Below are 24,014 nucleotides of genomic sequence, written 5' to 3' on the forward strand. Positions count from 1 at the left end.
GGGAAATGGGGTTTGACTTCAGGGCTCGCACTGTTGAGGGATGGCAGAACCCCACAGGGGCCTCTGCATATGCTCAAATTGGGCAGGATGTGCTGTGATGGGGTGAGCTGGCCTGGTCTCTCGTGGGTGGAAACATGGGTGCACTGGGCTTGGCTTGTGAGCCCAGGAGCAAAATGCAATGAAAGAAAACCTGATTTGAGTTAGATGACTGAGGCTTGCCTTTTGGGAAATTATTGTGCCCCTAATATTCTGAGCCTGGGAGAGAGGAGGAGAAAGGGAGAGGGAGGAAGAGAGAGGGAGAGGAAGAAGAGAGAGAGAGAGGAAGAAGAGCTGCTTACCCAGATGTTTCTCAAAGCCAACATATTCTATAATCTAATCCCTTCTACTCACTGCCAGCAGCGACAGCATCACCTGGGAGCCTGTTCAAAATGCAGATTCTTGGGCCCATCCCAGACCTGCTCAATCAGAATCCTCAATTCATTGAAATCCCCAGGTGATTCACATTCTATATTCATATCAACAGGTCACATCAATAGACTATAAATTTGTAACCAAATAAACCCCCTTTATAAAAGCCAATCCATTTCTGGTGTTTTGCATAATGGCAGCATAAGCAAACCGGAACAGATTCCGGTACCAGAGAAGTGGGGTGCTGCAGAGTTTGCAAATGCCAAACATGTTGGAATGGCTTTTTAAATGGATAAGGGGAAAATTCTGGAAGAACTGTGAGGAGCTTCATAGAAAAGGTCTATACTGCTTTGAAGAGACTGTTTGTAGAAATATGGACTCTAAATATACTTCCGATGAGCCTTGAACAGAAATGTTGAACGTGTTGTTGCAAACTGGAAGAAAGGCGATCTTGTTTTAGATTGGTGGAAAATCTGGCAAAATTGAATCCTACGGTCAGACGGAAGGTAGAATTTGAAAGCAACGAGCTGGGACACTTAGCTGAGGAGATCTCGAGACTATGGGTAGAGGATGTAGCCTGGCTTCTCCTTGCAGCTTCCAGTAAAATGTGAAAGGAAAGAGACAAGCTAAGAACTGAACTCTTGGGTACAAAGAAACCAGAAACTGATAGTTTGGAAAATTCTGGGCTTCCGAAAAGTGAAACCCCAGTGGCTACAGCCCCACATGAGGATTTAACCACACATGGAACCTGACCGTCATTTCAGTACAAGCCAGGATTGGAGACGAAGTAATCCAGAAAAGATCTGTGGAAAGTCCTATCGTCTGACGGTTTTGACCCCTGTGTATTTCATGTGACGCCAACAAGATTTTTCCAAGACCCTTCCCCGGACAGGCAGAGTCCAGGTGGCACCCCGATGTTTGAGGAGGGTGGGGCCAAGAAGACAGTGGTCTCCCCAGTGTGTGGATATGTTGGAGCACTCACCCCAGCGTCTGGAGAGAAAAGGGTTGCTGCAAAGGCCATTGGAAAGGGTTGGACTGCCGCTCTCTCAAGCCCCAAGGATAAAACGTCATTCTATAAATGACTCTCAGACTTTGAAATCCAATGAAGTTTGCCTTGTGGGTTTTAGGAACTGTTTTGGTCCCTTAAACCCTGTTTTCCTTACTGTTTCTCCTTATGGCAATGGGAAGGTTTATCCTATGACTGTCCCTCCTTTGTATATTGGCAGCAGATAACTTGTTCTAAGTTTCACAGATGCATAGCCAGAGGGGTATTTTGCTTTAGGACAGACCATAAATGCAACTGATTTTGATAAGATCTTATACTTACCCATTGTTACTGAAATGATTTTTAAGTTTTTTGTGATATAATGATGGGATGAATGCATTTTCTATATCAAAAGATCATGTCATTTTGGGGTTCAGGGTGTCAAATGTGCTGGTTTGGATGTATTATGTCCCCCAAAACGTCATGTTCTTTAATGCAATTTTGTGGGAGCAGACATATTCGTGTTGATTAGGTTGGAACCTTTTGATTGTTTCCATGGAGACGTGACTAGTAACACCTTTGATTAGGATGCGACCTGTTGATGGGCTTGTTTTCATGGAGGTGCGGCCCCGCTAATTCAGGGTGGTTCTTGATTTAGTCACTGGAGCCCTATAAAAGCTCACGAACAGAAGGACCTCAGAGCAGCTACAGCCAAGAAAGACATTTTGAAGACGGCCGTTGAAAGCTGACGCTGACATTTTGGAGACGCCATTTTGAAATGCAACCTGAGAGCAAGCAGACACCAGCCACTTGCCTTCCCAGCTAACAGAGGTTTTCCAGATGCCAATGGCCTTTCTCCAGTGAAGGTACCCTATTGTTGATGCCTTACCTTGGACACTTTATGGCCTTACAACTGTAATTTTGTAACCAAATAAAGCCCCTTTATAAAAGCCAATCCATTTCTGCTATTTTGCATAACGGCAGCATTAGCAAACCAGAACACATGGTGATATTTGAGACCCGAGGTTGACGTGGCTATTTTTCAAGCATCTGACTTTCACCTGCTGCCCTCACCATTTCTTCCATGTTCTGGCATCCCCCATAACATTTACTTAATCTTTTTCTTTAAGCCATTTCATTAAAAAAAAAAAAAAAAAAAAACCCAAAAAAAAACTTACACGCATTTATTTTTAAATGAAATTTTATATCACTGTTATTGGTGGAAGATCAGCCATTAATTAACCATACACGGAAATAACCATAAAAACACAGGAAACAAGATGAAAGTAAAACCACATCATTTAAACTGCTTGGATACTGTTTGCTGCCTGAGATCTTAGCCTGACCTTCCTCTATGTTTAAGAGGGAGGCTGGGGAGCTTTAAAGAGATGAGGAAGGCTTACTAGCACTCAGTGGAGACCTTCCTCTCGTGACCATCACAAGAGTTGGAAAACAACTGAAGAAGGGAATGACTTTCTCACCAGGCAATTCCATAATATTAACACTGCATCCAGGTAAAATACCCAATATCATTTTCACCTGCCACGGGCTTGTGTCCACACTTCAGAATGAACATTCTTTTGTAGCAGTGTCCCTACTGCCTGCCCCTGCCCCAGGTCCTGGCATCTTTCTCACACATCAAGGACAGCGGCACATCCAACTGAGAAATTGGATGGGGGTGGGGAGAGCCCTTATTTGGAGACACTGGGGGCCCTAACTCATTCCTCCAGGCCTCTCAGGCATCAACTGCTGCAGCCAGAGAAGTCGCCAGCCCCTCTTCCAGCCACAGTCAGTGCACAGGCCCCAAGGGGCTTCAGCAAGGGTAAGGACACCGGGAAAGTTACAAGGTTGGGGCGTGGCCTCGAGATGGGACCACAGGATCACAGCGGGCGGCTGAGGCTGTCAACCCAGCTCCAAACCACGGGGTGATTCTAACCTGCCAGAGTTGCTGCGTGGACCTGGCTTCCCAAGGTGGATTCTACTATCACTGGGGAACCGGCTGGTTTGCATCGCAGGCGAGGCCCAGGTTCCCACAGGAGATAAGCACCTCCTGCCCAGGGAAATCAGGCTGAGCTCAACCAGGCTCAGTTAAAATTGTAAAGGGAGCATTTCAAATCCTCCAGCTGCAGCAAACTACTGAAATGTGCAACGGTTGCTATATCTTTATCTTCGTGGCAGCAACTCCTTTTATTATCTTAGAAAAACACCAAGTAAGGGAGTCACCCACCAGAATACAACTCCTTGCTGAAGCCAAATGTTAACAGTGTTGTGCTGGGGCCTGTCCTATACACAGAGCAGCTGGTGAGTAAATAATGACCGCTAACACATACCCATGAGGGTGCAAAAAATGTCCATTCAGCAGGGATGAGGTGGTTAGCGGGCATTAAAAACTTCCCTGCAGAAATTTTGAAAGGGAAAAGGTTTGCTCCCCGACCTGCACCCAAAAGCTCCTTTACCTCTCAATTAATAATATTAATACCAATAGTAACTTACCTTTTATTGAGTTTTATCATACGCCAGACACTGTTCTAAGGACTTCACCAAAATCAACTCATTAAAACAATAATAATACAAAGTAGGAATTGCCAGTCCCTGCTTCACAGCTGAGACACCAGCCACTGACACCCAACCAAAGGAACCTTCCGGAACAAATCCCCAAGCCCTTCCTGGCCCACAAATGTCATGAAATGCAACAAGACAATGAGCTGTATCTGATCCACCATATAAAATGCCTCACTAAAAGAAAATGCATGTAATTAAAAGCGTTCACTCATTCATGCATCATTTTTAAAAACCCCAGAAGCACAAAATTCAATGTGGTTGATTCCTTTCACTCACTGCACAGAGATTTACGAGGTGTCAACTATATGCTGGACAGTGTGCTAGGCAAGGGGGCGGGGGGGTCCAAGGTTGACTAGGGAGTCATGTTTCGAAGGGACACAGACAAGTAACTCAACTCCAGTAATAAAATCGTGGCCACCAGCACAGGGAGGGTGCTTCCTGGGTGCCAGCCACTCCTCTAGGTGCTCTTCCTACATCAATTCCAATAATCCTTGTGGTAGCCCCCAAGTGGAAACCACTATTATCCCCATTTTACAGATAAGGAAACTGAGGAAACAACCTTTGAGCTAAGTTCCAAGTCCTGCCTGCTGCATCTGTTGGTAAATGAAGTTTGATTGGGACACAACCACTCTTGTTTACACCCTGTCTATGGCTGCTCTAGAGCTTGAGGAGTCGCAAGAGAGACCACACAGCACGCACAGCCCAAAATATTTGTTATCAGGCTCTTTGCAGAAAAGAGATTGCTAACCCCGTTCTAGAGAACAATTACAGGAAAATGGGGGCAAAGGATGGAGGGAAGGCAATCATGCCAATTGTGCCCCCTCAGGATGGTTCACGGTCATCCTTCCCTCTCCATGTTCTGCTGCCACCTTAGCCCAGGCTAGCCCCCGACCCCGTCCCTCACCCACGCCTCCCAGAGCCTCCTAACCCTCTCCTTGCCCTGCAACCCCTTCACCACCCAGCAGGAAAGTGATGAGATCGGATCCCAGCGCCTTCCTGCTTGAAGGCCCCGAAGGCCCCCCACGGTTCGCGGGCCCTGTGACCTGAGCCCCCCGTTCCCCAGCACGTGCCTTCATCCCAGGCGGGTCTGGCCCTTGCTTTCTCTCTCAGGAATACTCTTCCCACCATCCTGCGCCTGCCTAAATCCTTATCCATCTGCTCTTGCTGTTAAATGTCACCTCCTCAAACTAGCCCTCCTTGCCTGTTTTCTAACACGTATTACACTTTGCAGTTATTTTATGAAAACATATTTTGTCTGTGTCCTCCACATTCCAGACCAAAGGGTAGCAGAGATGGGTGCGCCAAAGCGGTCCTGTAATTTCCAACAATCCCTGCGTGCAGCCCACTGAACCTCCAAATACATATATATACAATCAACAGGGGATGCTGTTTGGCAAACAGAGATGCCAGGCTAGTCCCTCCCTCCATCCTGATCACCGTTCCTAAGCCCTACTTCCGTGTAAATTTCAGAGCCACCACTGGTTCCCAACCAGAAACTAAGTCTCCTGAGGACAGGGGGACCATGTCTGTCCGGCTCCTCTTTTCATTCCCAGTGCCTGACCCCAAGTGGGTGCTCTGCAGATTTTTGCTGAATGAGGAGGGCACATTCCAGGCAGAGGGTGTGTGTGAAACAGCTCGACGCATGTGAGCAGGAGAGTAGCGAAAAGGGCGAGTTGCTGCGGGGGCAGAGGAGATCAGGCGACAGAAGTGGGCAGTCCTCCCTCTGCCTCCAAGACAAACAGCACCCGGCCCTCTACAAGGGATCTCGGTGCTCTCTCGGAGCCTTTGAAAGTCAAAGTGAAGGTCACAAAGCTGCAGCTGCAAGCAGAGGTCTGCTCAGACCCGACTGGTGGGGACGATGGCTTCCCAGGGCTCCGAGATCGACACCCTCTTTGTCCTCAGCCCAGTGGCCCTCAGAGGGAGAGTGAAGGAGGCGGGAGCCATCAGCAGTGTCTGGGGCACTGCGGGGGCAGCCAGGCCAAGCTCCAATCTCCCTCCTCCAGAGAGGAAGATTTACCCCAGATACTCAGATCGCCCCAGGAGGCTCCCCACCGCTCCTGCCACTCGGAGTGGACAGGATCTCAGAGGCAGGGTGGAAAGGACCATTTCAGCACCAGGGCTTGGCCGGGCCCCATGGAGGATGGCGAGGATCCAGCAGCAGACGGGGGTCTCGGGGGCCCCAGGAGCATGGCACTCGCCTTAGCCAGCTGCGTCTGCAGCTTGTTCTTCACGTCCGTCACGTCGGAGATGCGGGCGTTGAAGGCCAGGGTGGTGTCGGTGAACTGCTTCCACATCTGATCCGACAGGGACTCGAAGAGGTTCTCGGCCTCCTCCCGCAGCCGGATGGAGTTGGCCCGCATGTTCTGTGAGTGCCTGATGTTGTCGTTACTGAACTTGGCCCAGGTCTCGGGCACCGAGATCCTGCAAGGGACAGAGGGGCAAATGTAAGCCGGTGAGGAATTGGGGGGCTGGCAGCAGGCCTTGGAGACCTCCCGACCCAGCGTTTCTCACTCAGCACTGTTGACGTTTGGAGCCAAATAATTCTCTGTTGTCCCGAGCGCTGTGGGATGTTTAGCAGCATCCCCGGCCGTCACCTGCCAGAGGCCAGCAGCACCCCTCTCCTCCAGCTGAGTGGCAACCAAAAACGTCCCCAGACATGGCCACGTGTCCCCTGGCGGGCACAGTCGCCTCCAGTGGAGAACCACTGTCCTAATCCTAACCCCTCGTTTCACAGATGGGGCAGCTGCAGCCTCGAGAGCAGCTGACGTTTGACGAGGGGTCAGTGAGCTGGTGGCAGAGGAGGGATCCCTTTTCCATCACCCCCTACCTCACCACCACCCTCAAAAACACAGAGGCCACGAAGCAGGCCCCGGGGCCCAAGGCTGGCTGTGGGTCCCTTCAATTTGCTGATGAGTGTGTGGCCATGCCATTTTCACTGTCTTACTCGTTCAGTGAGTATTTTTTGAAAACCTACCACATGCCAAGCATTGTCCTAGATAATTAGGATAGAGCCACGAAGAAAAGGGTAAGGTTCCACTTCTGGCAGAAAGCAGCAGACAATACATAAAGAAGATATTTACACACTGCGTTCCTCCCAAGGAATCTAGAAGCAGGATGACGGAAGAGAGGAAGGCGGTGGGGTCAGTACGTGCCAGTCAGGGCTGTAAAAGGAGAGACGGGCTACTCAGAAGGGGTTTGACACAGGGACTCTCCTTGGAGGTGCGGGAAGGGTTCAAGGAGCCAACGAGAGGATGTGAGAGACTCACGCTCTCCCCAGTCTGAACAGGGCTTCCGGAGCCCAGTGCGGGGATGGGCCAGGGGCACCACCGTCCCCGGGAGGAGGGGAATAAATCTCCAGACATCTCTCTCCTCCTGTCCCAGGCTCTTCTGCAGGCACCCCTCCCGTTGGAGAATGGATCTTGGGGAGAACAAATGGAGACGGGCACGGCCTACTTTAGAAAGGGCAGGCCAGGAAGGCTTCTCGGAGGTGGTGGCGCTCAAGGGACTCAGCTCAGGGAACGGAAAGCTCCTCTAGGCAGAGCGTGGAAATCCGGGAACAAGCCACCACAGGAACGCATGAGGTCTTTTCTGGAAGCCTTTGAGAATGAGGGGCACACGTTCCCGTGAGCTGGCTTCAGGTCCTGGATAAACCAGACGAGATGACTTTTCAAGGTCTTTTCTGGCCTGGATGTCTCTGGTTCTTAAATGAAGTAGATTTTTAGTCCCAGACAGTAGGAAAAACAGGGGCTCAGTTTTCGGAACTACAAGTCCCTTTCCAGAGATTCAGACTGCATGGTGAATACGAAATTTTTAAAACACGGATTGTGGTTGTTTCGTCTGGCTTCTGCAGTTGTTGACGTCAAGCAACAAACAGGGGTCTTGGGCTTCGGGAGGGGTGGGAGGGACCACAACGCCAGGTCCAGAGCTTTCATCCAACAAAGACCTGAGGCACAGAGAGGGAAAGCTGTTTGTCCAAGGTCACACAGCTGATCAACCACTGGAGCAGACGGCTGAGCTCCCCAGAAAACATAACCCGTTTAATTACACTCTCCCGGGGGTAGTTTACCAAAGGCAGCCTGTCTCCTAGGCTATGAGTTTTCTGGACTCTGTGTCCTCCAAAGACAGACAGGACACTGGGCTTTGCTGGAGAGGCAGGAAGGCACCAAGAAAAACCCACAGGCCCCATGTTTGGTGTGGGCTCAGGTCACAGCTCTGCTGCTCGCTGTGTGAGCTTGGGCCAGTCTCTTCCCCTCTCTGAGCCTTCATTTCCTTGCTATAAAATGGGGATAATAATTGAGCCCACTCCACAGGGTTGTTGAGTGACCAAATGAGAAATGTGAGCCTCTGTCGTAGTACCTGACACTTAGGGAGCACCTGATAAACGTTTATCGTTCACAGGACGTTCACCGGAAAGCTGTCAGCACAGCACCTGGCATGTAGCAAACGCCACACAAAAGGCATCTATTTATTGTGGTTGTTGGCGGTGGTTAATTCATGTAACAAGAGGGGCGGCAGACAGAGACCCTGCAATGCAACCTTCAGACATCCTCTTTAACCTGCCCAGACACGGCCCTGCTGTTAAGAAAACCCCAAATGCAAAGCCCTGAGCTAGCGCATCTGGGAAGCAACGAGTCACCACGCACGGGCCGTAGATTCTAGTTGAGCATCTTTAAAGAGCAGGTCACTCCCGGCCACGGCTATTGCACTGTCCGCCCCTGGCCTGGGCAGCTATGGAACAGCTGAGCCCCAGGAGTCCTGCTCGCCTTGGCAGCGCCGTGGGGGAGGCTGCGCCTGGTCAGGAAGAGGAGGAGGGTCCCCAGGAGGTGCCACTGCTGGAATCCCAGAGGGTCATCTCAACACTTAGATATTTACTAAGATCCGGAAAGTGACCCCGGCCTTGGGCTAAGGAGACTGCCCAAGAGTTCCATCCCTCCCTCTCTCCCTTCCCTGCCTTTCTCCTTTCACTCATTCCCTCAATCAACAAATATTTATTCCATAGCTACCATGTGCCATGCAAAATCCTGTGCTAGAGAATTTTTTTCCTTATTAGAGAAGTTGTTGGTTTACAGAAAAATCATGCCTACCACACAGTTTCCATAAGCCACCCTGTTAGAGAGATTTTTTTTTTAATGACCAAGTCAGGCCCCACCCTCTGCCTGCACCTGCAGCCCCTCCCCAGCCATCACTGTCCCAGACCCGGCACTGCCGGCTGCGAAAGCGCGTCTCAGCGTTGCATGAAATCTGATGGCCTGCGACATGCCCACAAGAGTGCCAGGCACACAGAAGTCATCCTGGGTGTCGTGAGGAGAAAACGAGGTCATGCACATGAGGACTTGGAAGGGTGCCAGGAGCCCAGTGAGCTCTGAATAAATGTCAGCTCTTACCACTCCTCCGTGCTTGGCACATCACATGTTCACGGCAACCCTGGGAGGTGGGCACTGTTTTATTTATTGTTTTATTCTGGTCACACGTATGCACATGTAAAATCTGCCATCTTAGCCATTTTTAACTGTACAATTCAGGGGAATTAATTGCATTCACAATATTGTGCTACCATATCACCATGCAGTACCCAAACTTTTCATCACCCCAAGGAGAAACTCTGTGCCCCTTAGCAGTATCTCCCCATTCCATCCCCCTAGCCCCTGGCAATGTCTAATCCACTTTCTGGCTCTATGAATTTGCTTATTCTAGATATTTCATATAAATGGAATCATACAGTATTTGTCCTTTTGTGGCTGGGTGCTTTCACTTAGCACAATGTTGTCAAGGTTCAACCACGGATCAGAACTTCTTTCCCTTTTATGGCTGAAAAACGTTCCACTGCACAGATATTTATCCACTCATCTGTTGACGGGCACTCGGGTTCCTCCACCTTTTGGCTTTTGTGAATAATGCAAGTGGCAGTGGCCGTGTGGCCCTCACCAAGCCAACCATGTGCTCGCTCTCCCTAGAATTTGGATCCCAGCAAAGGGGACAAGGAAGAAAGATAGCAATGCTCTGACCACATGGCTGATTAGTGCCTCTCCCTGGCGTCCTCAAGTGGCCAGAGCCTGGGGCTTTGCAGCCTTCCCCTGGAACCTGTGGCTCCCCCACAGCCTTCTAGTAAATTCCATCTTGTCTTGTTAGCCAGAATCAGATTCTGTTGCTTGCAACCGAGGTTCCTCATTCAACTCAGTTTCACTTGACAGGTGCCTGGCACCCCTTTATTTTCCTTGGCAGCAGACCCACAAACTCTCTCCCACATTGGGAGGGGAGGGGGTGGGGACGGAAGGCCCAGTACTTACGTGCCATCTATCTTCTCCATGCCGTGGAAGAAGGTGATGCAGTCCGATGTGTTCCTCAAGTTAAAGCACTTCTCGTCGATAAACTGGGCTGAGGTTTTGTCCTCGAGGTCTCTCTCCAGAGCGTGCTGGGCATCTCGGTTGTCCCTGTGGGGAGGAAAGATCTGTCAATGGAGAATGCACTTACCCAGGGCCCCCTTCCCAGGATCGCCCGGCAGGTCGGCGAGAGCCGCTGCTGGAAACCCATCTCTGGGCTCCCAGAAGGTGCTCCGTCAGCACAGAGCAGCTGCTTGGCCCTCGTCCCACCTTGATGCCCCCACCACGCCCAGGGATCCCCGCTCTTCACCCTCCCTCCCAATCCAGGCGGACTTGTCATTTAGAACAGGGGTTGGTAAACTTTTAGGCTTGGTGGTTTGTATAGTCTCTGCTCCAGCTACTCAACTCTGCGTGAATGCAGCCCCTAGCAAGATATAAACAAAAGGGGGTGGCTGGATTTTAATAAAGCTTTATTCACAAAAATGGGTCATGGGCCAGATTTAGCCTGGGAGCCATAGTTTGCAGACTCCTGATACAGAGGATATAAGTTCTCCCTTTGGACAAAGCCTTGCATCAGTTCCACTCAGTTCACAAATCCTTGTTTTGGACCATGTGCTGGACACAGAGGGAATAAACAAAATAAGGCAGATTTGTACAAAAAATAGAGTAAAAATAAACACAGGACAAGACAGTAAGGGCACCGGGACAGGTTTGAAAAGGATACACAAGTAGCACAGGGGAGAGAGTGATCAACTCAGGGCAAGGCAATGGTCAGAGGGCTTCCCCAGGAGCTTTCTGAGCGGGGTTTTCACATCAAATAGGAACAGACATGAATGACAAAGTGGGTGGGAGAAAGGGAATTCCAAGCTGAGGACAGCACTTGTACAGAAGCAGGGAGGCCGGAAACACCAGGGTGTTCAGGAACCTGCAAGCAGCTCTTTAGGGCTGGGTGGGGTCGTGGCCCGGGAGGGGTCAGTGGACCAGGTGGGGTCAGGACTGGGCAGGGCAGGGGAAGGACTATGTAACTGGCCAGGGTTGGAACCCAGAGGGCTGCATCTTGGCTAAGAAGCTTAGATTATAGGCCAGTGTTTCCCAAACTCCAGATATTGGAGAGCCATTTTCCTAATTCTTGCCATATTCCCAAAGTACCTGGACTATAAGTTGCTCGATATTTTTTGTTAAAAAAAAAAAAAATGTTTAAAATGATGTAAAAGGAAAATTTACATCACTATCTTTAACGGAAAACTAGTAGCTCTTTCCATTAATAGAAGGTCACCTCAGACTTCCATACTAAGACAAGACTAATGGAATCCCAGCTAGAATTTATTGCCTCCAGAAAGTTCTAAGCCTGTGTCCTTGTTTCCATCTTGCCTGTTCATGAGCACCAAGTAGGACTCTCTCCTTGAAGTGTTAAGAGTTGAAAGAGAACAGAGAAAGGGAGACCCTCGCAAGCAAGCTGATGTCCAGGTTCCAATGAAAATGGCCAGGGTCCTTGTCACATTAGCGTCTCTCGTTTCCTGCCTGCATCTGTCCGTCTCCCTGTCTGTCTTTCCCCCTCCCCCCCTTCTCGTTCTTCTCTCTCTCTGATTTGTCTCTCCTGTTTCTCTCTGGCCCAGGGTCTCTGTATGGCTCTCTCTCTTCCCTGCATGTCTCTATCATTTTGTCTTTTTCTTTTTCTGCGATGGGCAAGGGGAGCGGATGTGGAGTTTTATGCAGCCCGGGAGCAAGGAGACTCAGTCCTGACAGTGGGCTCCCACCGACCAGGATGTGGAAGGGGTCCTGTCAGGGCAGGAGAACCAAGCCCGTGCCCTCGAGGCTTTATGGACTGGCAGAGCTGCAGAGAAGGGACTCGTCCTGCCGAGTGAGGTGGAAGGTGGGAAACAAGTGTGCCGGAGTGTTCAGGGGAACTGGGGGCCCTCGGAGTCCTGTCAGCAGCCCCAGCTGGCCGCCCAGCCCATGAGGGCTGGGGAAAGGGGGGCGGCCTCCCGTCCTGGGCTCCCACCTGAGGGCCTGGCCCGTGCCCAGGCTCGCCCTGGCATCGGCCCACCAGGAGCAGCCTTCTCCGCTTGGCTGGAAGCAGCCAGGGGACCACACAGGGCACCTGCTGAGGGGCTGAGGATGCCCCACACTCTGCCCGGTTAACACGGCTCTGGCAGCTCCAGGTTAACGAGCGAGCCCTGAGCTGCTGCGCTGTGAGATGGCAGGCGTCCAAAGACACACACCTCCGCCTGCAGTGGCTCCAGCAAAGGGCAGTGGCGCCCCTCGCCCACTCGCCAGCCCCCCTTGATGCTCCACCTGCCTCTGCCCTGGTCGCTTTCACGCCCTCTTGGTCTCTATCCCGGCACCCCTCTCTCTCCTTTCCTCTTTCTCCACATCTGTGCCTTTTTTGTTTTCCTCTGTCTTTGTCCCACCTCTTGAGTCCTATCTTTCTCCAGTGTACCTGTCTCCCTCTGTCTGTCTCTGTCCCTCTGTTCCTGATTCCATTCTTATTTTTGGGTCTTTCTCTTTGTATCTCTGGGACCCTCCTGACGTCAAGGCTTCTCTCATTCTGTTTCTCTCCATCTCTGGGACTGTCCCTGACCCCTTGATTCGTTCCCTGCACAAGTGCTCATACCCCCAGTCTCAGGGGGCTCTTCCAGGGTCCAGCCTCCCTCACCCCACTCTCCCGTTTCAGGTCTGGGCTTTGGTTGCCTCTGCCAGCTCAACCCGCCCACTTTTCCAGACTTCAGCCCCCAGCCCCCCGTTCCGCCACATCCCTATCCCTACCAGACAGAAACCCGTTCTCTCTTGCCTTGAAAAGGTGATCCCAAAACCAAGTGCAAGAAAAAGACAATAAAAGAAATGTTTGCCTGCCCAAAGTTCTCCCTTTGTTAAAACCTTCCTTTTTATATAAAAGCATTTAAGTTCTTTTTTTTTAAGTGAGTTGATTTATAGACAAACATTACATGATACAAGGAACTGTCAGACATCAGGACAGAGGCACACAAGTGACTGGCACTCAGCTCTGCCTTCGACCACTCAACAGGCACTCGAGCCCCTGCTTGTACGCAAACCTCCTTCACAGGCCGCCACCTCGGTCATCTCCCTGGGTCTCCCCAGCACGCCAGCCCCTCCACCATGCCCTTTGACCTGCAGGTAGCTTTTCTGCAACGTCTTTCTCCTTCTCAATGCAGCTCTGGAGATGCCATTTTATCCAGGGTAAGTCCCTCCCATCCCCGCCACCCAGTTTATAGCCCTCAGGGGAGGTGGAGGGCTACTGAAGGGTGGGTGCTGTTTCTGGGACCAAACAAGCCAGGCACTGGGCTCCCAGAGCCTGTTTACAAACTACCAGAGCCCTCAGCATCCCACCCAGGCTGCCCATGTCCACCACGCAGCAGGAAGGGGCACCCCTGGCCAGGCCACCGGACCCCCTCACTGCGTGTAAATGAAGGGGAAAAACCGGCAGAGCTGCATGCCCTGCAAGAGTTAAGGAGAGTGCCCAGCTCAAGAGCCAGACGGGAAGGCTGCCTTGGGGAAGCTGGGTGCCAAAGGCTTAGCTGTGGGCCCTGAGCCCCATAAAACTCAACCTCCCTTTAATTACGAGAGGGTCCTCCTGGCTTCCCATGATGCCAGCTACATAATCACCCAAGAACAAGAAGTGGATTCCTTTTGAAGACTCCTGGCTCAAGGCATCTGCCAACAACTCTGGAGATGCCCTGGCCCCTCACCTTGTTGCCTAACGCCACCCACCCTTGGCCATGTCCAGAGGTTCATAAATCGCACATGGGAGCCTCAATGAAGCCAATTTCCTTTTGCCAGGACCCTTGGTGCAAACAAGAACAGCCAGTGCTTTGCTGGCATCTCAATAACATCGGGCCGGTAGCTTGAAATCAGCCACGGTGGGAGTGTTTACACCACAGAAATTGGCCAAGCTACAAATCAGGGCTTGCATTGTTTTTTTTTTGGAGAGCTGGTTGGTAAATGTTTACCAACATACCACAGACCAAAAGAACCACCTAGAGAGACAAGTACGCCCATCTGACATCCCCCCAGAAACCCGGAAGTTCCAAAACAAACCCCAAGGAGGGGTGGCATGGGAAATAAAGAAGCCCTTACCGCATCTGGATATCAATTCTTTGGGCTAGTTTTCTCATCTGTTCTTGGCAACATTTTAGCAAATCGACCTCCTGAAATGAAAAAGGTTGGAAATAACAGGGTACCTTCAAAACTCACAGCATCCTGTCTCTTGGGCCAGCACCACCATCCCTCACCTCTCCCTGACCACCTCCCAACCCCCAAGGTGAGAGCAAGGAAATTTCTGTGATCCCAGGGCCGGGTGGCAAAGCATTGATTAGGGAGGCTCCACATTTCTTTGTCCTGCTTTTTCTTTTTATCTACTTCCAGATTAAAAGAAAACTGAGCATCTACTATGTGCCAAGTGCTCACTTATAGATTATTTTATTGTTAACTAAAGCACATGAAGTGGCACAGTGTAATCACTTGACAAACACAAGCTTTTATTACTGCTATTTCTTGGTATTTGTATTATGATGATCTCCATTTTGGAGATGAAAAGACTAAAAGGTCAAAGATCACCATTTCTGCCTGTTGCCAAACTGCAGGCTAAGCACCACCACCACCGCCATGCTTCTGAGCCCTAACTCTCCATGGGTGGCGCATGTGGCTTCGGCTCCGAGAAGCAGCTCAGAAACTCCTCTGGACCAGCTGGCTCCCTCCTCCCTCAGTGAGCCGGGCGGATGGAGATGTCTTACCCGGATGAGGTTCTTCTCCACGCTGTCATGGACCAAATCAATGCCGATCCTTTTCTCTCGATGGTACAGACACTCCAGGGCCACCTGTGGGGAACAACTGGGATCAGTGTATCTCCCCGCAGCTCCAGCTGGACCCTCCCACCTTTGCCACAGTCTGCTGTTTTCCCTGGCAACGCGGATGCTTATGTGGCCGCATCACTGTGCCTTGGGGTGGGCTTCTGCTTGCTCCTCTCCCTTGGTGGGGGCTGTGGGATCTCATGGCCAATGCATTAGGGGATGCTGGACATGTGTAGGAAAAAAGTGGGGTCAAGCAGTGTCCCCAGAACTGCGTTCAAGTTTCCTCTGAACTGTAGCACCAAGGAGTCACACCCCTTCCATGAGCTTCCCGCAAGCCTTGGCAAATTGTAATACAGTAAAACTCCACTGCATAAGACAGGTTGGCTGCTGTCCTCTGTGTAGCCTCCCCCCCCCCCCCCCACATCTGGCTAAAGCCCTTATCCCCAGGCAGGCCATGGGGGAGAGACAGGGAGGGTGGCACTGGTTGGGGAAACAAAGGCCACATCCCTCAGGACTATGAGATGTGGAGGACGGGTCCCTGACTCTAACCCTCTCCAGCTGACCGCATGGGAACCAATCACCCTGCAGAAGTGCCACCCACATGTGGAACCCAGAAGGGTCCCCGCTGACAGGGGGGGCTGGAGCAGACAATCACCACCAGGGGGCAGCAGAGAACATGCCGGGCAGGTCGGGCTTTGGAAGGTGCACAGGACCCGGGAGCTCCCTGCCCCAGCACAGCCTCAACTGAAATTTTTGTGACCTGTCGCTCGGTGGAGATTTGTTGTAATAATAGTGAATGTGAACTGCTGACATTTCCTCTGTTTCATGTAATGTGCAAATATAATAGTCTTTAGAATATTTTGCTGTTTTTATTGATTCTTATTATACAACCCAAGTAAAAAACACGGTTTCAAGACAAAGTCTTTACTCATCCATCCCTCAGATTGTCATCCCTAAGCCCATCAGGGAGAAACTGCTATCCCTGAGCCCCTCTTGTATAGAAATTCTAGAGCCATGCTGGATCTCTCCTCTTCTGAAAGACGTCAGGATACAGGGAGTTTACTGCCACCCTCTAGACACTCATTCCAGATCCTAATTCTTAAGCCCAATCTGCAGAAATACAATCATCAGTCCTCTTATTAGAGGTCCTGAACTTATCCAGGTGCAGTTTGTCAGTGCTGCTTCCTAAGCCTCGTCCCCTGCCTCTCGGCCAGGTGAGTCATCACAGAGCCTTGCAGGTTTCTGGACCTGCACAGGGCTGCGGTGGACATCAGTCTGGTGGTTTGGAACTTGGTGTTCCCAGTGGCCCTTGGGTTTCCATGTCTGCGGGGTGTCTCAGTCAAATAAATGAGGCACCAGTCACTCCTTGCAGCTCGACTTTAATCTGCTTTATCTGTTATGTTTAACGTCATATTTGAAGAGAGTTCTCAGCTTTGAGGGGAAGGGGGCAAAAATCAATGATCCCTCCCAATCCTCCCATTTTATAGATAAAGAGGCTGAGGTTCAGAGGGATGGGAGAGGAATAACCCTCCAAAGGCATAGTCTTTCAGTTCTTGTGTCCTGAGGGTCACCTTTTGAGATAAGTTATATACCCAGATCACACAAACATGAATAGTGTAGAACTGATAAAACAGTGCTGAGAAGCATCCCAAGTCTGTATGAGAAAGTATAGATAGTTGAAATGGGATTCTAATGGGCCACCAGATTAGAAAGTGAAGGCCCTTCCTTAAAAATCCCCCATTCCAGTTAAAATATGAGCAAAGGTGTTGAATAGACATTTTTCCAATAAGATATATAAATGGCTAACAAGTACTTGAAAAGATGCTCAACTTCATCAATCAGAGGGAAATACAAATCAAAACCACAAGATAATCCTTCATACCCACTAGGATGGTTGTAATAAAAAAATAACAAAATAACACATTGGTGAGGATGTAGAGAAATGGGAACCCTTGTCTATTTTTGGTGGGAATGTAGAATGAGTTGGCCTCTGTGGGAAACAATTTAGTAGTTCCTCAAAAAGTTAAACACAGCATTACCATATGAGCCGGCAATTCCACTCTTTGGTATAGACCCCAAAGAATTGAAAGCAGGAACTCAAACCGATGCTTGCACACCAGTGTTCACTGCACAACAGCCAGAAGGGGAAAGCACCCCATCAACAAATGCCTGAATAAACAAAATGTGGAATATACACACAGTGGAATGTTATTCGGCCATAAAGAGGACTGTAGTACAGATACATGGTACAGAATGGATGAACCTCAAATTTTGATGCTAAGTGAAAGAAACCAGTCACAAAAGGCCACATACTATGTGATTCCGTTCATACGTAATTTTCAGAATGGTCAAATCCATAGAGACAAGGGGCAGATTAGTGGTTGCTAGGGACTGCTTGATGTGGCTGAGACTGCCTATGGGGTGATAAAAATGTGGGACTAGATAGAGGGGGTGGTTACACAACATTGTGAATATACTGAATGCCAGTGAACCGTTCACTTTAAAATGGTTAATTTCCTACTTTCAGGGACACCCCAGTTACAGCCACAGAAATCCCAAAGGAGACACTGGACGGAAGCCATCTAGACGACCAACATTTAAGCTCGGCCCTGCCATGCGGTTCACTGGTGGTAAGGCCAGGCCTGGGAATGGGGAGCCAAGCTGGGGATGGGGGGGTGGGGGGTTCATCTTCTTTCCTTCCTCACCCCTCATTCCTCGAGGGGCGGGCATCTCTATTAAGGCAGAGGAGAGACTTAGAGACACTGCCGGCCTCAGAAAGCGTTGAAGATATTTCATGACACATTGGTTGTGTAGATGCTATGCATTGGAGGTCAGCAAACATTTTCTTTAAAGGGCCAGACGGTAAACATTTTCAACTTGCGGGCCATTAACACTCTATTGCAACTACTCAACTCTGTCATGGCGGCATGAAAAGAGCCGCAGACAATAGGTGAACAAATGGGCATAGCTGTGTCCAATAAAACTTTATTTACAAAAACAGATGGTGGGCCAGATTTGGCTCTCTTTGTCTGCCAACCTCTGCTCTGCACTAACAAACCTCGAACACCTAAAATCACCTCTAAAGATGCAAAGTGAGAACTCAGGCCCCTCCAGGATGGAGTGAAGGGCACAGGGAGAGGGGTAGTAGAAAAGACCAAGAGAAACTTTAGGAGAGAAGGAAGGAACCAGAAAGAGGAGGACTCTGTGGTGGACAGGGGCTTTGTGAAGTACTTGAAGATGATTTTAGGTCTACATCTGCTGGGCTCTGTGTATATACAATTAACTAACAGCGTATCTTCTTTCTGATTGTGGACTCTACTCTCCCACTTGCTCAGACCTTGCTATATAAACTAAGGGGTTATGGATGAGAAGACATCCTGGCTGATTTGGCTCCTTGTTGGACTGGATGGGCCCCTTCTCCAAGTTTCTTTTAACTTAGAAAAGGGGGTGATTCTTGGACGAGGGGAGGTCTAACTCCAGACATACCATAGTTTAGTGGTTAAGAGCCTGTGTCCGGAGCCAGACCACCTGAGTTCCAATCCAGGCTTAGCCACTTCCTACTGTGTGTGCTCTGACAGGTTACCTAACCTCTCTGACCCTCTGTTTCCTCCTCTGCAGCTGGGCACAATACTGATGCATATCTCACAGATCTGTTGTACAGATTAGATCCGCTGGACAAGCGTAAAACACTCAGAACCGTGTCAGTAAATATCACCCACAAATGAATATGAAACCCCAATTTTGGAGATCCCAAAATGAAGGGAGAGCTCTGGAAAGTGACTGGGGTCCCGGGAGGCCCAGCCCACTCTGCCACATGCCTGGAGATTCTCTCTCTCCGGTCCTCACCCCCACGGGCCCACTGTTGAGGGAGACACAAAGCAGAGCGGGATGGAAGATGGAAGAAGGGACAGCTGGGGGGGCGCCTGAATGGAGGAGGCTGAGGGAGAAGGTGACTGGGCCCCTGCCTGTGACATCACAAAGAGCAGGAGGAGAGCGCTGGCATCTCGATGTCAGGGTGCATGTGTACCTGGGGCCATTCAGTGACTTGTCCTATAAGAATGTACCGAGCCCCTCTACGTGCCAAGCTTGATGGAGGTGCTGGGGATGCTGCAACAAACCAGACAGGTGGGGTCCCTGCTCTCATAGGGTCTACACTCTGATGGAGACAAGTAAACATGTGAAGAAACACTTCCATTTCTGGCTGTGATTAGGACTGCAATGAGGATGACCCGGGGGTTGTGGAGAGGAGTGATGGCAGTGGTCAGGGAGGAGGTGGACTGAGGCCTGAACCACGAGAGGCAGCCATGCAGCGATGATGATAAGAGGGAGCAGCGGGTGCAAAGGCCCTGAGGTGGCAGGAGGAGCAGACGGAGGCCAGGCCAGATGGAGGCCCGAGCAGTGGGCAGGGGCTGGACCATGCAGGGGCCAGAGGCTGTGACCAGGAATTGAGAGGTCAGCTACGCTGCAACGGGCAGCCATGGATGGGGTTTTAAGCCAGGGAGCGCCAAGATCCAGTTAATTAATTAAAAGCATCCCCTCTGCCTGACTCCCAGGGGTACAAATCTCCCTGGCAACACAGGATATGACTCCCGGGGAAGAATCTGGACCTGACATCATGGGATTGAGAACATCTTCTTGACCAAAAGGGGGATGCAAAATGAAACGAAATAAAGCTTCAGTGGCTGAGAGATTTCAAATGGAGTTGGGAGATCTTTCTGGTGGACATTCTTATGTACTATGTAGACATTACATTTTAGGTTTTAATGTATTGAAATAGCTAGAAGTCAACACCTGAAACTATCAAACTGTAAGCCAGTAGCCTTGACTCTTGAAGATGATTGTATAACAACGTAGCTTACAAATGGTGACAGTGTGATTGTGAAAGCCTTGTGGATCACACTCCCTTTATCTAGTCTACGGATGGATGAGTAGAAAAATGGGGACAAAAACTAAATGAAAAATAGGGCGGGATGGGGGGGATGATTTGGGTGTTCTTTTTTAGTTTTTTTTTTTTGTTCTTAATTTGATTCTTTCTGATGTAAGGAAAATGTTCAGAAATGGATCGGGGTGATGAATGCACAACTATATGATGGTACTGTGAACAGCTGATTGTACACCATGGATGACTGGTATGTGGCTATATTTCTTTTTTTTTTTTTTTTTTTTTTTTGCATTTTTTTTTATCATCATTTTATTGAGATATATTCACATACCACGCAGTCATACAAAACAAATTGTACTTTCGATTGTTTACAGTACCATTACATAGTTGTACATTCATCACCTAAATCAATCCCTGACACCTTCATTAGCACACACACAAAAATAACAAGAATAATAATTAGAGTGAAAAAGAGCAATTGAAGTAAAAAAGAACACTGGGTACCTTTGTCTGTTTGTTTCCTTCCCCTACTTTTCTACACATCCATCCATAAACTAGACAAAGTGGAGTGTGGTCCTTATGGCTTTCCCAATCCCACTGTCACCCCTCATAAGCTACATTTTTATTTTTTATTATTTTTTTTTTTAATCATCATTTTACTGAGATATATTCACATACCACGCAGTCATACAAAACAAATTGTACTTTCGATTGTTTACAGTACCATTACATAGTTGTACATTCATCACCTAAATCAATCCCTGACACCTTCATTAGCACACACACAAAAATAACAAGAATAATAATTAGAGTGAAAAAGAGCAATTGAAGTAAAAAAGAACACTAGGTACCTTTGTCTGTTTGTTTGCTTCCCCTACTTTTCTACACATCCATCCATAAACTAGACAAAGTGGAGTTTGGTCCTTATGGCATTCCCAATCCCACTGTCACCCCTCATAAGCTACATTTTTATACAACTGTCTTCGAGATTCATGGGTTCTGGGTTGTAGTTTAATAGTTTCAGGTATCCACCACCAGCTACCCCAATTCTTTAGAACCTAAAAAAGGTTGTCTAAAGTGTGCGTAAGAGTGCCCACCAGAGTGATCTCTCGGCTCGTTTTGGAATCTCTCTGCCACTGAAGCTTATTTCATTTCCTTTCACATCCCCCTTTTGGTCAAGAAGATGTTCTCCATCCCACGATGCCGGGTCTACATTCCTCCCCGGGAGTCATATTCCACGTTGCCAGGGAGATTCACTTCCCTGGGTGTCTGATCCCACGTAGGGGGGAGGGCAGTGATTTCACCTTTCAAGTTGGCTTAGCCAGAGAGAGAGGGCCACATCTGAGCAACAAAGAGGCATTCAGGAGGAGACTCTTAGGCACAAATACAGGGAGGCCTAGCCTCTCCTTTGCAGCAACCGTCTTCCCAAGGGTAAAACTTATGGTAGAGGGCTCAACCCATCAAACCACCAGTCCCCTATGTCTGTGGTCATGTTAGCAACCATGGAGGTGGGGTAGGCGAATACCCCTGCATTCTCCACAGGCTCCTCAAGGGGGCACTACATCTTTTTTTTTTTTTTCCTTGTGTGTCTTTTTTCTTCTTCTTTTTTTTTTTTAACTTTCCCTTCTTTTTTAAATCAACTGTATGAAAAAAAAAGTTAAAAAGAAAACAAACATACAATAAAAGAACATTTCAAAGAGACCATAACAAGGGAGTAAGAAAAAGACAACTAGCCTAAGATAACTGCTTAACTTCCAACATGTTCCTACTTTACCCCAAGAAAGTTACATAATATAGCAACATTTCAGTGAACTTGTTCCTACTATATCCATCAGAAATTAACAGACCATAGTCATTTCTGGGCATCCCCAGAACGTTAAATAGCTTATCTGTTCTTCTTGGATTATTGTTCCCCCTTCCTTAATTGCTCTCTACTGCTAGTTCCCCTACATTCTACATTATAAACCATTTGTTTTACATTTTTCAAAGTTCACATTAGTGGTAGCATATAATATTTCTCTTTTTGTGCCTGGCTTATTTCGCTCAGCATTATGTCTTCAAGGTTCATCCATGTTGTCATATGTTTCACCAGATCGTTCCTTCTTACTGCCGCGTAGTATTCCATCGTGTGTATATACCACATTTTATTTATCCACTCATCTGTTGAAGGACATTTGGGTTGTTTCCATCTCTTGGCAATTGTGAATAATGCTGCTATGAACATTGGCGTGCAGATATCTGTTCGTGTCACTGCTTTCCGATCTTCCGGGTATATATCGAGAAGTGCAATCGCTGGATCGAATGGTAGCTCTATATCTAGTTTTCTAAGGAACTGCCAGACTGACTTCCAGAGTGGCTGAACCATTATACAGTCCCACCAACAATGAATAAGAGTTCCAATTTCTCCACATCCCCTCCAGCATTTGTAGTTTCCTGTTTGTTTAATGGCAGCCATTCTAATCGGTGTTAGATGGTATCTCATTGTGGTCTTAATTTGCATCTCTCTAATAGCTAGTGAAGCTGAACATTTTTTCATGTGTTTCTTGGCCATTTGTATTTCCTCTTCAGAGAACTGTCTTTTCATATCTTTTGCCCATTTTATAATTGGGCTGTCTGTACTATTGTCATTGAGTTGTAGGATTTCTTTGTATATGCAAGATATCAGTCTTTTGTCAGATACATGGTTTCCAAAAATTTTTTCCCATTGAGTTGGCTGCCTCTTTACCTTTTTGAGAAATTCCTTTGAGGTGCAGAAACTTCTAAGCTTGAGGAGTTCCCATTTATCTATTTTCTCTTTTGTTGCTTGTGCTTTGGGTGTAAAGTCTAGGAAGTGGCCTCCTAATACAAGGTCTTGAAGATGTTGTCCTACATTATCTTCTAGGAGTTTAATGGTACTTTCTTTTATATTGAGATCTTTGGTCCATTTTGAGTTAATTTTTGTGTAGGGGGTGAGGTAGGGGTCCTCTTTCATTCTTTTGGATATGGATATCCAACTCTCCCAGCCCCATTTGTTGAAAAGACCATTATGGCTCAGTTCAGTGACTTTGGGGGCCTTATCAAAGATCAGTCGGCCATAGATCTGAGGGTCTATCTCTGAATTCTCAATTCGATTCCATTGATCTATATGTCTGTCTTTCTGCCAGTACCATGCTGTTTTGGCAACTGTGGCTTTATAATAAGCTTCAAAGTCAGGGAGTGTAAGTCCTCCCACTTCGTTTTTCTTTTTTAGATTGTCTTTAGCAATTCGAGGCATCTTCCCTTTCCAAATAAATTTGATAACTAGCTTTTCCAAGTCTGCAAAGTAGGTTGTTGGAATTTTGATTGGGATTGCATTGAATCTGTAGATGAGTTTGGGTAGAATTGACATCTTAATGACATTTACCCTTCCTATCCATGAACATGGAATATTTTTCCATCTTTTAAGGTCCCCTTCTATTTCTTTTAGTAGAGTTATGTAGTTTTCTTTGTATAGGTCTTTTACATCTTTGGTTAAGTTTATTCCTAGGTACTTGATTTTTTTAGTTGCTATTGAAAACGGTATCTTTTTCTTGAGTGTCTCTTCAGTTTGTTCATTTCTAGCATATAGAAACATTACTGACTTATGTGCATTAATCTTGTATCCCGCTACTTTGCTAAATTTGTTTATTAGCTCTAGTAGGTGTATCGTCGATTTCTCAGGGTTTTCTAGATATAAGATCATATCATCTGCAAACAATGACAGTTTTACTTCTTCTTTTCCAATTTGGATGCCTTTTATTTCTTTGTCTTGCCGGATTGCCCTGGCTAGCACTTCCAGCACAATGTTGAATAACAGTGGTGACAGCGGGCATCCTTGTCTTGTTCCTGATCTTAGAGGGAAGGCTTTCAGTCTCTCACCATTGAGTACTATGCTGGCTGTGGGTTTTTCATATATGCTCTTTATCATGTTGAGGAAGTTTCCTTCAATTCCTACCTTTTGAAGTGTTTTTATCAAAAAGGGATGTTGGATTTTGTCAAATGCTTTTTCAGCATCTATTGAGATGATCAATTGATTTTTCCCTTTCGAGTTT

General features: G+C 48.2%; 1 protein-coding gene across 1 annotated transcript in view; it reads right to left on the bottom strand.

Annotated features, from left to right (window-relative positions):
* Positions 1-24,014, bottom strand: part of TEKT5 (tektin 5) — a 53,106-nt gene that overhangs the window by 22,522 nt on the left and 6,570 nt on the right. The window contains exons 2-5 of the mRNA XM_037815337.1: positions 15,027-15,110; positions 14,371-14,441; positions 10,243-10,386; positions 6,154-6,376 (exon numbers count right to left, since the gene is read on the bottom strand). Of these exons, the coding sequence (XP_037671265.1) occupies positions 6,154-6,376; positions 10,243-10,386; positions 14,371-14,441; positions 15,027-15,110 (522 nt within the window). The remainder of the gene's footprint in view (positions 1-6,153; positions 6,377-10,242; positions 10,387-14,370; positions 14,442-15,026; positions 15,111-24,014) is intronic.

This window comes from Choloepus didactylus, chromosome 21 (genome assembly GCF_015220235.1).
Source record: "Choloepus didactylus isolate mChoDid1 chromosome 21, mChoDid1.pri, whole genome shotgun sequence".
Classification (NCBI taxonomy): domain Eukaryota; kingdom Metazoa; phylum Chordata; class Mammalia; order Pilosa; family Megalonychidae; genus Choloepus; species Choloepus didactylus.